Source organism: Silurus meridionalis, chromosome 7 (genome assembly GCF_014805685.1).
Source record: "Silurus meridionalis isolate SWU-2019-XX chromosome 7, ASM1480568v1, whole genome shotgun sequence".
Lineage (NCBI taxonomy): Eukaryota > Metazoa > Chordata > Actinopteri > Siluriformes > Siluridae > Silurus > Silurus meridionalis.
This window is the reverse complement of record NC_060890.1, coordinates 2453094-2466244: the sequence shown is the minus strand read 5'-3', so window position 1 is coordinate 2466244 and position 13151 is coordinate 2453094. Positions and strand designations below refer to the sequence as shown.

The window sequence follows — 13151 nt, the reverse complement described above, 5'->3', positions numbered from 1 at the left end:
GTGCGGTAATTTGCAAAGTATTTGTTTGTTTAAATTGGCTACAAATACTTTTTAAGTGCAGAAATAAGCGATCGAATGAGGTCTCAGAACAGATTAAAATCGTTTTACATTCATTCTTATGGGAAGTTCGAACGTACGAACAAACAGACCTACGAGCAATTTTCACGAACAAATTATGCATGTCTGACGGGGTTTTACTATGAAATACACAAACATTTTTTTCATTTATTCGTTTAGCACAATGGATGTTGTCCCAACTTTTGCAGAGATAAAGCAAATATAAAGTTGTATTAAAGAGCGTATAAGTGTGTTAGTTTGTTGGAATTGTAAATGGATCCCTAAGGAACAAGCTCGTGGAAAATGCAGTATGGGAAAACTTCAAGAGATGTTATGAGGAAAAAACCTTATGCTCTGAATTACTAAGATTGAATTCATAAAATTAATTTCTGCCATGAAATTTTAGTGGGTTTTTTCCCCCAATAATTTTAACAACCTATAACCAAACATATAGCGTTATTTATTTTTTTTAATTCTATAATAATAATAATAATAATAATAATAATAATAATAATATGTAGCCATTTACTATTGCCATTATTAATTGCCATTTGCTAATAAAAACAATAAAAGGTAAATTATTTTACAATTATTTTATAATAATTGATTATTATTTTATACGTTTCTATGCAAAGTTCTAGAAAAGTTTGGCATATGATACTGCATTTGAAGTCAAAGTTTTGTTTTTATTTGTAAACCTCCTTTTTTTTTTCCATCAACAGTTCGTCCTCAGTTTCTCCCTCTAGACAGCACGTTGCCACCTTCAGCTCCTTCTGCATCCATCCTTTCTTCTGCCGGCTCACGCTGCAGTCTGGAATTTCACAGAGCTGTTTCAGACACATATATACACCCACACACACACATATCAATTACTCAACATCTGGAAAATGTACAGGCTTCACATGGGTTTGACTTGGCAAGCGATCATAAGATCATTTGACAGCATACTGATCCACACACTTAATGGAAGGTTTGTGGAAAGCTGACTATAAGATTTGTTTTTCGAAAATCCCATTCCACATTTGGTCTCCACACTTCTTGGAAGATGTTCCCCTAAATTTTGCAGTATGCTTGTGGAGATTTGTGTGAGATTCATTCAGCTACAAGGGGGTTAGTAAAGTCAGATACGGGTGATGTCAGTGTAAAAAAATCATCCCAATGTTCAATAGGGTTGACTTCAGAGCTCTACAGCTGGAGATCTTCTACATCTTTAAACCAGTGTAAAATTCATGAAACTGGCATTGTGCACAGGGATATTGTCATCATGCTGGAACGGGATTGGATCTCCTAGTTCTAAGGTGAAGGGAAAATGAAATGCTACCGCATCCAAAGACGTCCTATACAACTGTGTGCCTTCCACTTTGAGGTAACAGTGTAGGGAAGAACCACAACTGGAACTGTTCCAGTGTCTGGCAGTTTTGGTAAAGTTTTGTAGCGCCTGCCAGAAGGAAGGAGCTGAAAGAGGTTGTGTCCAGGGTGCGATGGGTCTTGTACGGTACAAGTCCTGGAGAGTGGGCAGATGGTATAGAAAATGTGGACTGCAATGCTCAAAAATCACATATCGTACTTATGACCAGGTGACCCAATACTTTTGGCAATATAGTCAAGTCAAGTTTATTTCTATAGCGCTTCTCACAACAGACATTGTCTTAAAGCAGGTTTACAGAATTTAACAGTTAAGGTGAATGGTGTGTATTTATCCCTGATGAGCAGCCGTGGTGACTGTGGCAAGGAAAAACTCCGTTAGATGTTATGAGTAAGAAACCTTGAGAGGAACCAGACTCAAAATGGGAACCCATCCTCATCTGGGTGACATCAAGAGTTTGATTATAGTCTTTAAACAAAACCTAACACTGAAGAGTGAGAACTAACATGAGCACTGAAGTGTAAGATTATGAGTAATGTTCTTTCTACAGTCTTATACAGTCATTGTGGTTATAAAACTAGGAGCTACTGAGCAACTCATAAAATAGCTCAACATTTGTGATCATCACAGATCCAACACCAGCTTCTCCATGCCAGAGCCTTTGAACACTCCAGGAGGTCCAATGTCAAAACTCCACATGAAGTGGGATCCAATAGGCACTGGTACGTCTCTAGATGGTTCGGGATGTTTGCGGCATTTACTTCTTTAAAGGTCCATAATCTTCATGAGGTGGGACGTGACTGGGGCTGGAGCAACCTCAGGATGCTTCGGGATGGAAAGAGAAAGAGAAGCAGTGGAGAGGAATTGGCGTAGCTGCTGTTCATGATATTAACAACACAAGTAAACACATACATCATGATAAACACATACATTTATGGCAGTTGTTTGCCCGGGATTTGATCTTGCAACCTTCTGACCAGAAGTTCAACGTTTTACCCTTCAAACTACAAGAAAAATCTGTACCATGAATAAGATCAGCTTCACTTATCGAGTCGTACACAGAGTAAAGACGCATCTTGTACGCGACCAACTGCTGAGACACTAAAACAAACGGAGTGATAAAGTCGAGTTCTGTCACCAAAACATCTAAATGGATTACTCTGGGTTAACGGATTACATTCTACTTTTTATCCGTTTACTGTAACAATAAATGTCGTGGAATGGCCATTAAATAAGGTCAGGTCAAGTAGGATTTTGTTTATATACAACCATATACAGTACAGTGCGGCCAAATAATGGTCCTCCAGATCCAAGGTGGTACAAGGACAACTTTAACAAGAAGTAACACGAATATATAATAATAAATGCTGGACTTTTTTTCCAGACGTCAGGAGAGTGAAGAGTGTGTTTGAGGGGTGTGTGTGATGGACCGCAATGCTGGTGGATTTCTGGATGCAGTGTGTGGTGTAAATGCCCATGATGAAGTAAAGAAATACCCTTGTAATCTTCTTAACCGTCCTCAATATCTGCTGTAGGGTCTTATGATCTAAAATGGTTTAGCAGACGCCCTTGTGCTTCGAGTCAATCAATGAAAAGAATCAACACCGGTCACTGGTTATAGACCACTTTTTATTTTTTAAATATAAACAAGACAAAATGTCCTTGTAAAGCTTCAAAATACACTTTTAATCCGGCCTTGAAGGGCTAGATATTTGACATTCTTTCTGAACATTTTACAGAACATGAACATTTCATTTGAAAAAATCCCAGAATTCAGGGAGATCAAATTTGTATCTTTTTAGGAATTGGTTACTTGGATAAATTCAAATTTTAATTTCAAGGCATGTTTAACTTTATTAGTGAAATTTGTTATTGTTAGTCCAAATCAACTTTTAGCTGATGTTCTCAAAATGTTGATTGCAGAAATACTTGCAGGAAAATGAATAAACCATCTAAAAATATATAATTTTTATCCATTTTTATATCAATCCTGTTTAATAAGATCTCCTTTTTATTATAGAATTATTATTAAATGTCAAATGAACACTAACTTCCAGAGAAAAGCATCACATGTTTACATTGCTTTTTTAATTTTTGTCTAATAAAATGGGAAAAGTTTAGTCTACACTGAGCCCACTTTTTTCTACGAATATGGAATCCTAACAAAATAAACAAATGTATTATGTGTTGTGGTTCACAATTCAAATTGTCAAGGTCTGTATAAAACAGCACATCAAATATACATATTTCTATCCCACATTCTATTCCACATTTTCCATTTAATATAGAATTCCATATCCTTCCAAAATAATCTTTGAGTAAACACAATGAAAAAAAAAATGCAAAATAGTTTCTTTTTCTTGACCACAAAATTCACAGATCTATAAAATATTCAGCTCAAATGTTTAGCAGGATGGAGCCGGGCATTTCAGACAAGAGGGTCCTGCTGAATGATGACGCGTCCTGACGCACATAGCGGAAGGGAGGGGATGATTTTTTCTCATCCCCGCTTCCGTTTCCGCGGTGCCGGCCGTGGTGCTGAACGGACAGCGGCGCCGGGTGCCGCCGTCCTCCCTCTGTCTCTCTCTGTCTCGCTCTGTCTCTCTGTCTGTTTGTCTGTCTCGCTGTCTGTCTGTGTTTCTCTGGACAGGGAACGCAGACACGCTCGCGATGGCGATGGGCGCGCACGCCAAGAAGGGCGGCTCGAGGAGCGTGGCGGTGGAAAGGAAGAACCTCATCACAGTGTGCAGGTGCGTTCAGCAGACTGAGACACCCTGTGCTATTATCACTAACATCTCATCTCTCTCTCTCTCTCTCTCTCTCTCTCTCTCTCTCTCTCTTAAAGCATCCTTAAATTAAATACTTGTGACTCACGAGCGCACGGTTTTCGTTTATATATTTATATATTGCTATTGTGGTACAAAGGTCAGGAAAACGACCAGAAAAAAAAAAAAAAACAGCCCCCAGTGACCGCATCACCCTGCCCACGCCATGCCCACGCCATGCTCCTCCCGATATTCTATGTATAAACCATATTTTTCAATTTTTCAAATTAGCTTTACATTTCTCAAAATATATTACAACATATGCTAATTATGGCTCATTGGTGTTAAAATTAAAAACAAAATTAAATGAAGTATATATATTTCTTAACATAGAATTCTGTATCATTATATTTTTATTTGTGCTAAAAAAAGAAAAAAGAAAAAAAAAGGGGGTCGCTTGGGGGGAGGATGGGGGCGACGACGCGATTTACGATTCGTTCCCGGATAAGGATGTTGCCATGACGACAACCTTCCGTCGGGGTCGAGGAAGGACGCGCGCTCGGAGCGCTCGGTACCAGCCATGTGTGACGTCATCTAGCAATTCGTTTGTACAGTAATAACGTCATAAAGATATATAAAGAATATACAATATAAACAAATATATATAATGGGGCCTTTTTTAAAATTTGTTAATGAATTCATAATAAAGCGGAGTTAATAACAGGGGGAAAAAATCCACTAAACAACCCCTCACTCCTCCATCACGTCATGTTGTATTGTAGAAATCATTCTATGGATTTTATAGTGTGCTACATAGGGTGTAGAAGCTCATAGCTGGATGTATCTAGGGAATAATGAGTTCCGAATGGCTTTGTGTAGGACACAGTGCACAACATAGGGTGTAGAATCCAGGGTGAGGGTGAGGTGCACTTATCTAGGGAATAGTGTTTTCTGAATTGCTCAATGTACGACACATAGCACACTGAAGAAGCCCATGTGAGCTATAATGATTTATCTAAGGAATAATGAGTTCTGAATGACCTCATGTAGAATAGACAATACACTACATAGGGTGTAAAATATAATGCATAGGGTGAGGTGAGCTCAATACTCCCTAAATAATTAGGGAGTATTGAGCTCTTACAGGCACATTATTGCACTTTCTGTATAGTGGTACTTTATGGTATAATCCACTTTGAAGGTTGAGGTGCATTTATGTAGAAAATAATGTGTTCAGAAAGGGCATAGTATTGGACATATAGTGGACTTCATATGGTGTAAAAGCCCATATATGGTCTGAGTTGCCTGTATCTTGGGAATATTAAGTTCTGAATGGCTTGGCACTGGACATATAGTGCAGTGGTCCCCAACCTTTTTTGCACCATGGACCGGATTAATGTCAGACAATATTTTCATGTGTGTTGTTGTTTGATCATTTTGCTCGTTCAGGGGTTTGAATTTAGTGGTAATGTATTATGTGTTAGCGGCTGGAGCCCCTTTAAGAAGGAAGTGGATGGAGGTAAGACGTGACCGAGGCATCATGACATGCATTACGAGTGAGCTATAGACAGATGTGGTGGAGAGAATCCGGTCATTTTCCAAAAATAAAACATTGTTCACAATCAGACAATAAATAAAACGGAAATAATGTAAGTTATGTAATTTTTCTGGAAAGCTCCGGTACCAATTGACCAACGGACCGTTGCCAGACCGCGGCCCGGAGGTTGGGGACCACTGATATAATGCACTGGATAGGGTGTAAAATCCAGTTTGTAGGGTGAGTTGGACATATCCAGAGAATAATGGGTTCTGAAGGGCTTAGTAGTTCATATATGGACTAAAGTGCAATCATCCATGGAGTAGTGGGTTCTGAATGGCTCAGCGTAGGACACATAGTACACTTCAGAGGGTGTAGAAGCTCATATGTGGGTTGGGGAACATTTTTAGTTACACTTATCTGTGTGTACTGAGCTCTGAATGGCTTGGTATTAAACATATTGTGCCCTACATAGTGTGTAGAATCCAATTCTTAGAGTGAGGTGCACTTACTTATGCTTTAGCAAGCTGTGTGTGGTTCTCGTGTGGTTGCCTGTTATTTCACCCTGTGTGAATCATGAAGTGTACTACAGAACAATACTTATACACAACTGGTTTATACCTTAAGAGCTTGAGTGAACGTCACAGCTCATTTGTTTTTCTCACTTGGTACAGTCCTATGTAGTTCTCAAGGGGGCATTGTTGTTCCACGAGACAGCTGAAGGTGACACCAGTGCCATTTTTGTTCGGAATAAGCAATGCTGGAGTAATCTAGTGGTAGGCCATCAGGGCCAACAAAAGCCTTACTTATGTTTTCATATATTTTTGTCCATGAATATTATATAAAATAATTATTTGATCCCCTGCTGATTTTGTGAGTTTACCCCCTTACAAAGAAAGCTGTATAGAATTCTTATGGTAGGTTTACTTTAACAGTGAAAGAAAAAAAATAAGTGCTCCTAATATCAACTCATTATGTTTATAAAATACCCTTGTCACAAAATCCAACTCTTCCATTCAAACCTCTTTTACCACCATAAGCAAGACCAAAGAGCAAAAGGCTGGAATGGGCTACAAGACCATCAGCAAGAAGCTTGGTGAGAAAGAGACCACTGTTGGTACAATAATCCAAAAATGAAACAAATACAAGATGAATCAATCGCCCTCGTTCTGGAGTGCTATGCACAATCTCACCTCATGGGGTGAGGATGATTCTGAGAAATGTGAGGGATCAGCCCAGAATTACACAAGGAGAGCTTATTAATGATCTCAAGGGAGCTGGGACCACAGTCACCAAGAAAACCATTGGTACCACACCAAGGTCCTTCTGCTCAAGAATACACATGAACAGATGCGTCTAAAGTTTGCCAATGAGCACCTGAATGATTCAGAAAAGACTTGGGAGAATGTGATGGGTGTGATGGGAATTGGGTCAGATGAGACCAAAATTTAGCTCCCAGGTATCAACTCGTCTCGCCGTGTTTGGAGGCAGAGAAATGCTGAATATGACCACAAGAACATCATTCCCACTGTCAAACATAGAGGAGGAAACATTCTGCTTTGGGGCTGTTTCTCTGCTAAGGGTACAGGAAGTACCCTTCCTGTACTGTACTTCACCACATGAACGGGGCCATGCACTGCAGAATCTTGGATGAGAACCTCTTGGCCTCAGCCAGAACACTGAAGATGGGTGGTGGATGGGTCTTCCAGCAGGGCAATATCTCAAAACATATGTCCAAGGCAACAATCTGATGGTCTTGTAGCCCATTCCAGCTGTGTTCAGGACACTCTTGTCCCTGATGTCCTTTTTGGTCTTTCCCATGGTGTTGGAGAGGTTTCAATGGAAGAGGCTGATTCTGTGACAGGTGTTTTTTATACACATAATGAGTTGATATGAGACACACTTTCCTATAGGTACAGGACTAATTTGAGTCTGTGGGAGTCAGAATTCTTGGTAATTTGGTACGGGATCAAATACTTTTTAATCTCCCTTCAGCCTTCATAGTCAGCACTACAGTCAATGTTGCTTGAAACTGTTTGTTAAAAAAAAAAACGGATTGTGAGGTGGAGTCTTGCAGGCCTCCAATCACGCTGGCATTTTCACGTCCTTCGATTGGATGTTTAGAATGCGCATTATTCAGCATTCTGTTCTCAACCTGCATCTGTAGCAAATTGCGCAAGTTTAAACATAATAGCGAGGATTTAATAGCTGTTTTACCTTCCACAATGGCCGACAGTGGAGACGAAATTGATTCGGTCGCAGATACATTTACAAGAACATCTGAATGATTCAAAACTGACGTGAAAAACGTTTTCTATTTTCATACAATTTGCAAAACAACACACAATTTGCCTTCATTTCAAATCCTCAGGAAAACTGTAACATACGGAAAAATACAGAAAAAGGCAGGGAAAACCCAGAGTCATTTTATCGATGTTTCTGCTCGAGATGATGTCTGCAGGCAGTGCAGCTATGGCTCCAGTAAAAGGAGCTTTGTTGAATTGTGTTCATTGCATTTCTTTGCTTTAGTAATAGCATTCGTTCTCGCGGTATGAGATCCTGTGATGCTGAGCTTTGGTATAATATTGATTGTTTTCTTTAGCCGTAGTGTGGTAATGAAGGTAACAAGAGGTGAATAGATTTTGGAGCAGTTATAGGAAAATGATCCAATTCAGGGTATACATACCCAATGGTATTATTTCTTACGTGCTGTTTTTGTGCAACAGGTTTTCCGTGAAGACCTTGCTGGAGAAGTATACGGCAGAACCGATTGACGACTCCTCAGAGGAATTCATCAACTTTGCCTCCATTCTTGAGCACATCCTGAGCCACGGTTTTAAAGGTAAAAAAAAACAAAACACAATCATTCCTATTGAGGGTTACAGCAGGGGGAACCAGTACGTATAACAAAAACACTTTGTATTGGTATTTAAGGAGCAGGGAGCTGGTTCGATGGCCAGCGCAGTTTCTGGGACTTCATCCGTCTGGCCTGTAGTAAATTGCAGAACAGCTGCATCAGCAGCATCGAGAACATGGAGAACATCAGCTCGTCTCGAGCAAAGGTGAGGGTCAGGGTTTCTAGCCGTGAAGCATTCTCAAAGTTCGATGTTTTACTGTTGCTGTTATCCTTGTTGTTGTTGTATGTAGGGCAGAGCTTGGATAAGAGTGGCACTGATGGAAAAACGTCTGTCAGAGTACATCGCCACAGCCCTGAGAGACAGTCGCACTACCAGGTCCGACACTTTATTCACTGTATACTGTATTTGAAATAGAATATATAATTCTATACATACACATATCTAGAGAAAAACATGTGTGTGTGCAGGAGGTTCTACGATGAAGGGGCCATCATGTTGAGAGAGGAAGCCAGCGTTCTTACAGGAATGTTAATTGGACTCGGAGCAATCGACTTCAGGTCAGACGAGATCTAAACTATCATTATGATGCTAATAGAAACAGTGTTATCGAGAAACGCAGAAGAACAGAGCGCTGCATCACAGACAGGAATCTCATACAGAGAGAATAAATGTCATCGCTAAAGCAAGAAAACCCAATGAACCCAGTTCAATACATCTCCTTTCACTGTAGCCACAGACCACATACATCATCTTTAGCAGAAGCATCGATATGCTCACAATGTCCCTCTATTCTTGCCAGCTGTTGTGGAATGAAAAAAACTGCTATTAAATACACATGAATATATATTAGAGGTTGTGCAGTTTGCTACAGATGCGGTTTGATAGCTCTGATTAGTGCGCTCTCTGACCGTTCAGTCAAAGAATGTGAAAACGACGACGTTTTGGGATGCCTTCTATGGGGCCTTGGAGTAAGCAAGTCATAATCTGATTGGTTCAACAAGCAAAATAGAGTTTATGATAAAAACAGACTATTTGGGAATAATTTAATACGTAGAGAAACATAATAAAACATAGGTGATAAAGTTCAGCCCTAATAGGAGAAGCCGAAAGGAAGTTTAGTTTATAGTGAAATAACCAATATATTAATTGTTATACTCTTTTTTTCCCCCTGCAATTCTTTTAACTGCAATTCACTGCCATTTTTTTTCTTGTCAGTTTCTGTTTAAAAGGAGAGGCTCTGGATGGAAAAACGGAGGCGGTGATCGACTATACGCCGTATCTCAAGTTTACTCAGAGGTCAGCTTTTCAATCATTTTCCAAATAAATAAAACTTATATTGTCATGTGATGGAAATCACTTTTCCCACCGTTTATTTGTCTGTTCAGCTACGACTATCTGAGCGACGACGACGACTGCTGCAGCGTGGACAGCAGCAACAGCGACGACAGCATTCCTGAGCATCCCTACATCCCGCTGGTCACTGACGAAGAAAGCTGGAGGAACAAATGCCGCAGGATGGATCAGAGGTTCAAAATTGTAAACGCCCAGAAGGTGAGCAGAGACTAGAATCACTGTTACCATCCGGACGTTGATTCTTTTCTTAGTACGGTATGTCATAGTTTTTTTTCTTTTTGCCTGTTATTATACTGCCTGTTTGAACCCACAGCAATGGAGCATCATCCTTAGGCATAATGTTTAGATATAACACTGAAGCAACGAATCACATGGGGGGGCAGAAGAGTGGACAATTATTTGCTTCGGAATTCTTAATATCAATGAAATATCAAACTGAAAACGATGTTATACTGTAAATGGGGATGCAATTTAATGAGGAAAATGAAAGTAATTAGAATAAGGGTGAAAGATGCTGTGGAGTGACTTACAGAGCTCAGGTGTGTGCGTATGTGTGTGTGTAGGGTTATCTGGAGGAGCTCGTGCGATTGCGGGAGTCGCAGCTGAAGAATCTGGAAATGGAAAACAAGAAACTGAACAAGAAACTGGAGGAGATTCAGCTTCAGAGCCAACAGGAGAAGAGAGAATTGGAGTCTGTCGTGCTGGAGTTACAGGAGCAGCTGTAAGACACCCCACAGTCTTTTGTTATGCCGCACAGCAGAGTCGACCTGATTGTTCGGAAAGTCTTGGGCGCTTTTCTTCAGCAGCTACAATACAGTAGTGTAGTTTAATATCGATGCATTTGGTTATAATACTTCCGTTTTTCATGAGTAAGACGGTCCTACCTAAAAACCCTGTAATGAGTTTTGTACCCAAGGGTTTCAATGTCACCATCATTGAGAAATGCGAAGCTGGGTTTAGACAATGTCCTGATTTATAATGCTTTTATTTCTCAGAACAAGTCTGATTCCTGGTGAAGCAAATCCTTTGTCTAAGGATATATCCATTCCTCTTGTAAACCAGTGGCCATCATTGCACACCTACAACAACCAGGAAGAAAGCCAGCTCTACTGCAGGTCTGATACTGGCATCTGAGACTGGCATTTGCAGGACTCCAATAACTCCAAATTTGCCAGAATCTTAACTAAATGTTGTTCTTTGCATTTAAGCCACAGTGGAAGCTTCCGGAGTCCTGAGCTTCTCTCGGCACACATCAGCTTGGACTCGGATTCTCAAAAAACCGAAGGGAAGCCAAATGGCCAGCCTTGGTGCAGAGCAGGTAAAACCTTTAGAATGATTTCAGACTGAAATCATCATCAAAGTGTGACTACCTCTATAAAAGATGAATGTTAGGCTGTTTGGTGGTCTGGGGCATTCAGATATGTGTCTATATCATGCCAAGAAAAAAGGACATCAGACATTGGTCAGAGAAGCAATCGTTGCTGCTCATCAGTTTGGAAAGGGCTATAAGGCCATTTCCAAAAATTAGCGATTCACCATTTTTTCAGTGAAAAGACGTGATTAGAAATGGAACGACTTCAAGGCACTGATTAATAAAACCACAGAACTGATACAAGTGTAATTGTATTTTGTTTTTGCTTTAGGACAATATTGTTATTTTATAACACTATATAGACAATATGTATTTAACAAACATATTATGGCATAAAACAATGCTCTTTCATAGCAAATCACACATTTTTGCCCAGCGACTGCAATCTAATGGTGTTTATGATTGTTCTTTTGTCTCGTCCTCTACAGATAAAAACTTTACGCCCTCCATCTTAGGCCTGTGTGGTTCCCTGAGCTCTTTACCCAGCTGTAAGTCTCTGCCCAGCCTGAGGTCCACAGAGTGCCTGGTGAACATTAGTGCAGAGCCAAGTCCTGCTCTCACACCCAGCTAGAACCACACACACACACACACACACACACACACACACACACACACACACACTGTCACACAAACACACACATTTATTTAATCAGCAAAGGCATCCAAAGACACAGCAGCTGATTATTAGCCGATGTACAGTACAGACCAAAAGTTTGGACACACCTTCTCATTCAAAGAGTTTTCTTTATTTTCATGACTATGAAAATTGTAGAGTCACACTGAAGGCATCAAGGGCTATTTGACCAAGAAGGAGAGTGATGGGGTGCTGCGCCAGATGACCTGGCCTCCACAGTCACCGGACCTGAACCCAATCGAGATGGTTTAGGGGTGAGCTGGACCGCAGAGTGAAGGCAAAAGGGCCAACAAGTGCCAAGCATCTTCGGGAACTGCTACTGTTGGAAGACCATTTCAGGTGACTACCTCTTGAAGCTCATCAAGAGAATGCCAAGAGTGTGCAAAGCAGTAATCAAAGCAAAAGGTGGCTACTTTGAAGAACCTAGAATATGACATTTTTCAGTTGTTTCACACTTTTTTGTTATGTATATAATTCCATATCTAATTCCACATGTGTTAATTCATAGTTTTGATGCCTTCAGTGTGAATCTACAATTTTCATAGTCATGAAAATAAAGAAAACTCTTTGAATAAGAAGGTGTGTCCAAACTTTTGGTCTGTACTGTATAATGTTCAATGCAAATGCACTACGTCATGTGGTTTAATCTAGAAACCGATTACCGGTACAAGATTTCACACTGACTCCTCTAATTTCTGCTTCTTTTCCTAATTTCTCTCTCTTTTTTCCGACTGTTTCCTTGTCTTCGGGTGTCCTTGCCGCACACTTTTCCTCGACTGTGGACTATGCACCGACTGCCTAACCACCAGACACACACTTCTAGCTAAACAAGTCACACTCTCTCAGATCTTTCTCAAATTTCTCCCTTTAATTAGTCAACAAGACTTCTGCGTAAAATGCACAAAGCTATCCTGAGGTATGGTTATGACAAGAAACTAGCTGCCTTTATTTTCCCCCTCTCTTTCAATTCATTCCCATTTGTCTGAAGATGAATCTAAACTGCCAAAAACAGCCATTTCTGCGCCATGTAAATCTGAAAAGATGCATCTGTAAATATATTTATCTGTACTTTTACAGACCAGTGCATACGTATGTCTACTGTTCATGTAACTGCCAGGTTCGGTCTCTGCATTAGCATCTCATTGTAAACACCGGGAGAGCTTTGTGTCATCGAGGCTTTGCTACGTGATTGAGGGTGATGTCGTCATC

General features: G+C 40.2%; 1 protein-coding gene across 1 annotated transcript; it reads left to right on the top strand.

Moving 5' to 3' along the window:
- The first annotated feature begins 3934 nt into the window (after window positions 1–3934).
- On the top strand, window positions 3935–12072 carry rundc3ab (RUN domain containing 3Ab). The gene is made up of 11 exons (XM_046854914.1): window positions 3935–4173; window positions 8452–8567; window positions 8660–8787; window positions 8873–8958; window positions 9051–9140; window positions 9799–9879; window positions 9969–10134; window positions 10500–10657; window positions 10932–11051; window positions 11145–11254; window positions 11737–12072. The coding sequence occupies exons 1-11, from the start codon at window positions 4094–4096 to the stop codon at window positions 11877–11879; spliced, it is 1278 nt and encodes a 425-aa protein (XP_046710870.1). The 5' UTR covers window positions 3935–4093; the 3' UTR covers window positions 11880–12072.
- Window positions 12073–13151: the final 1079 nt, after the last annotated feature.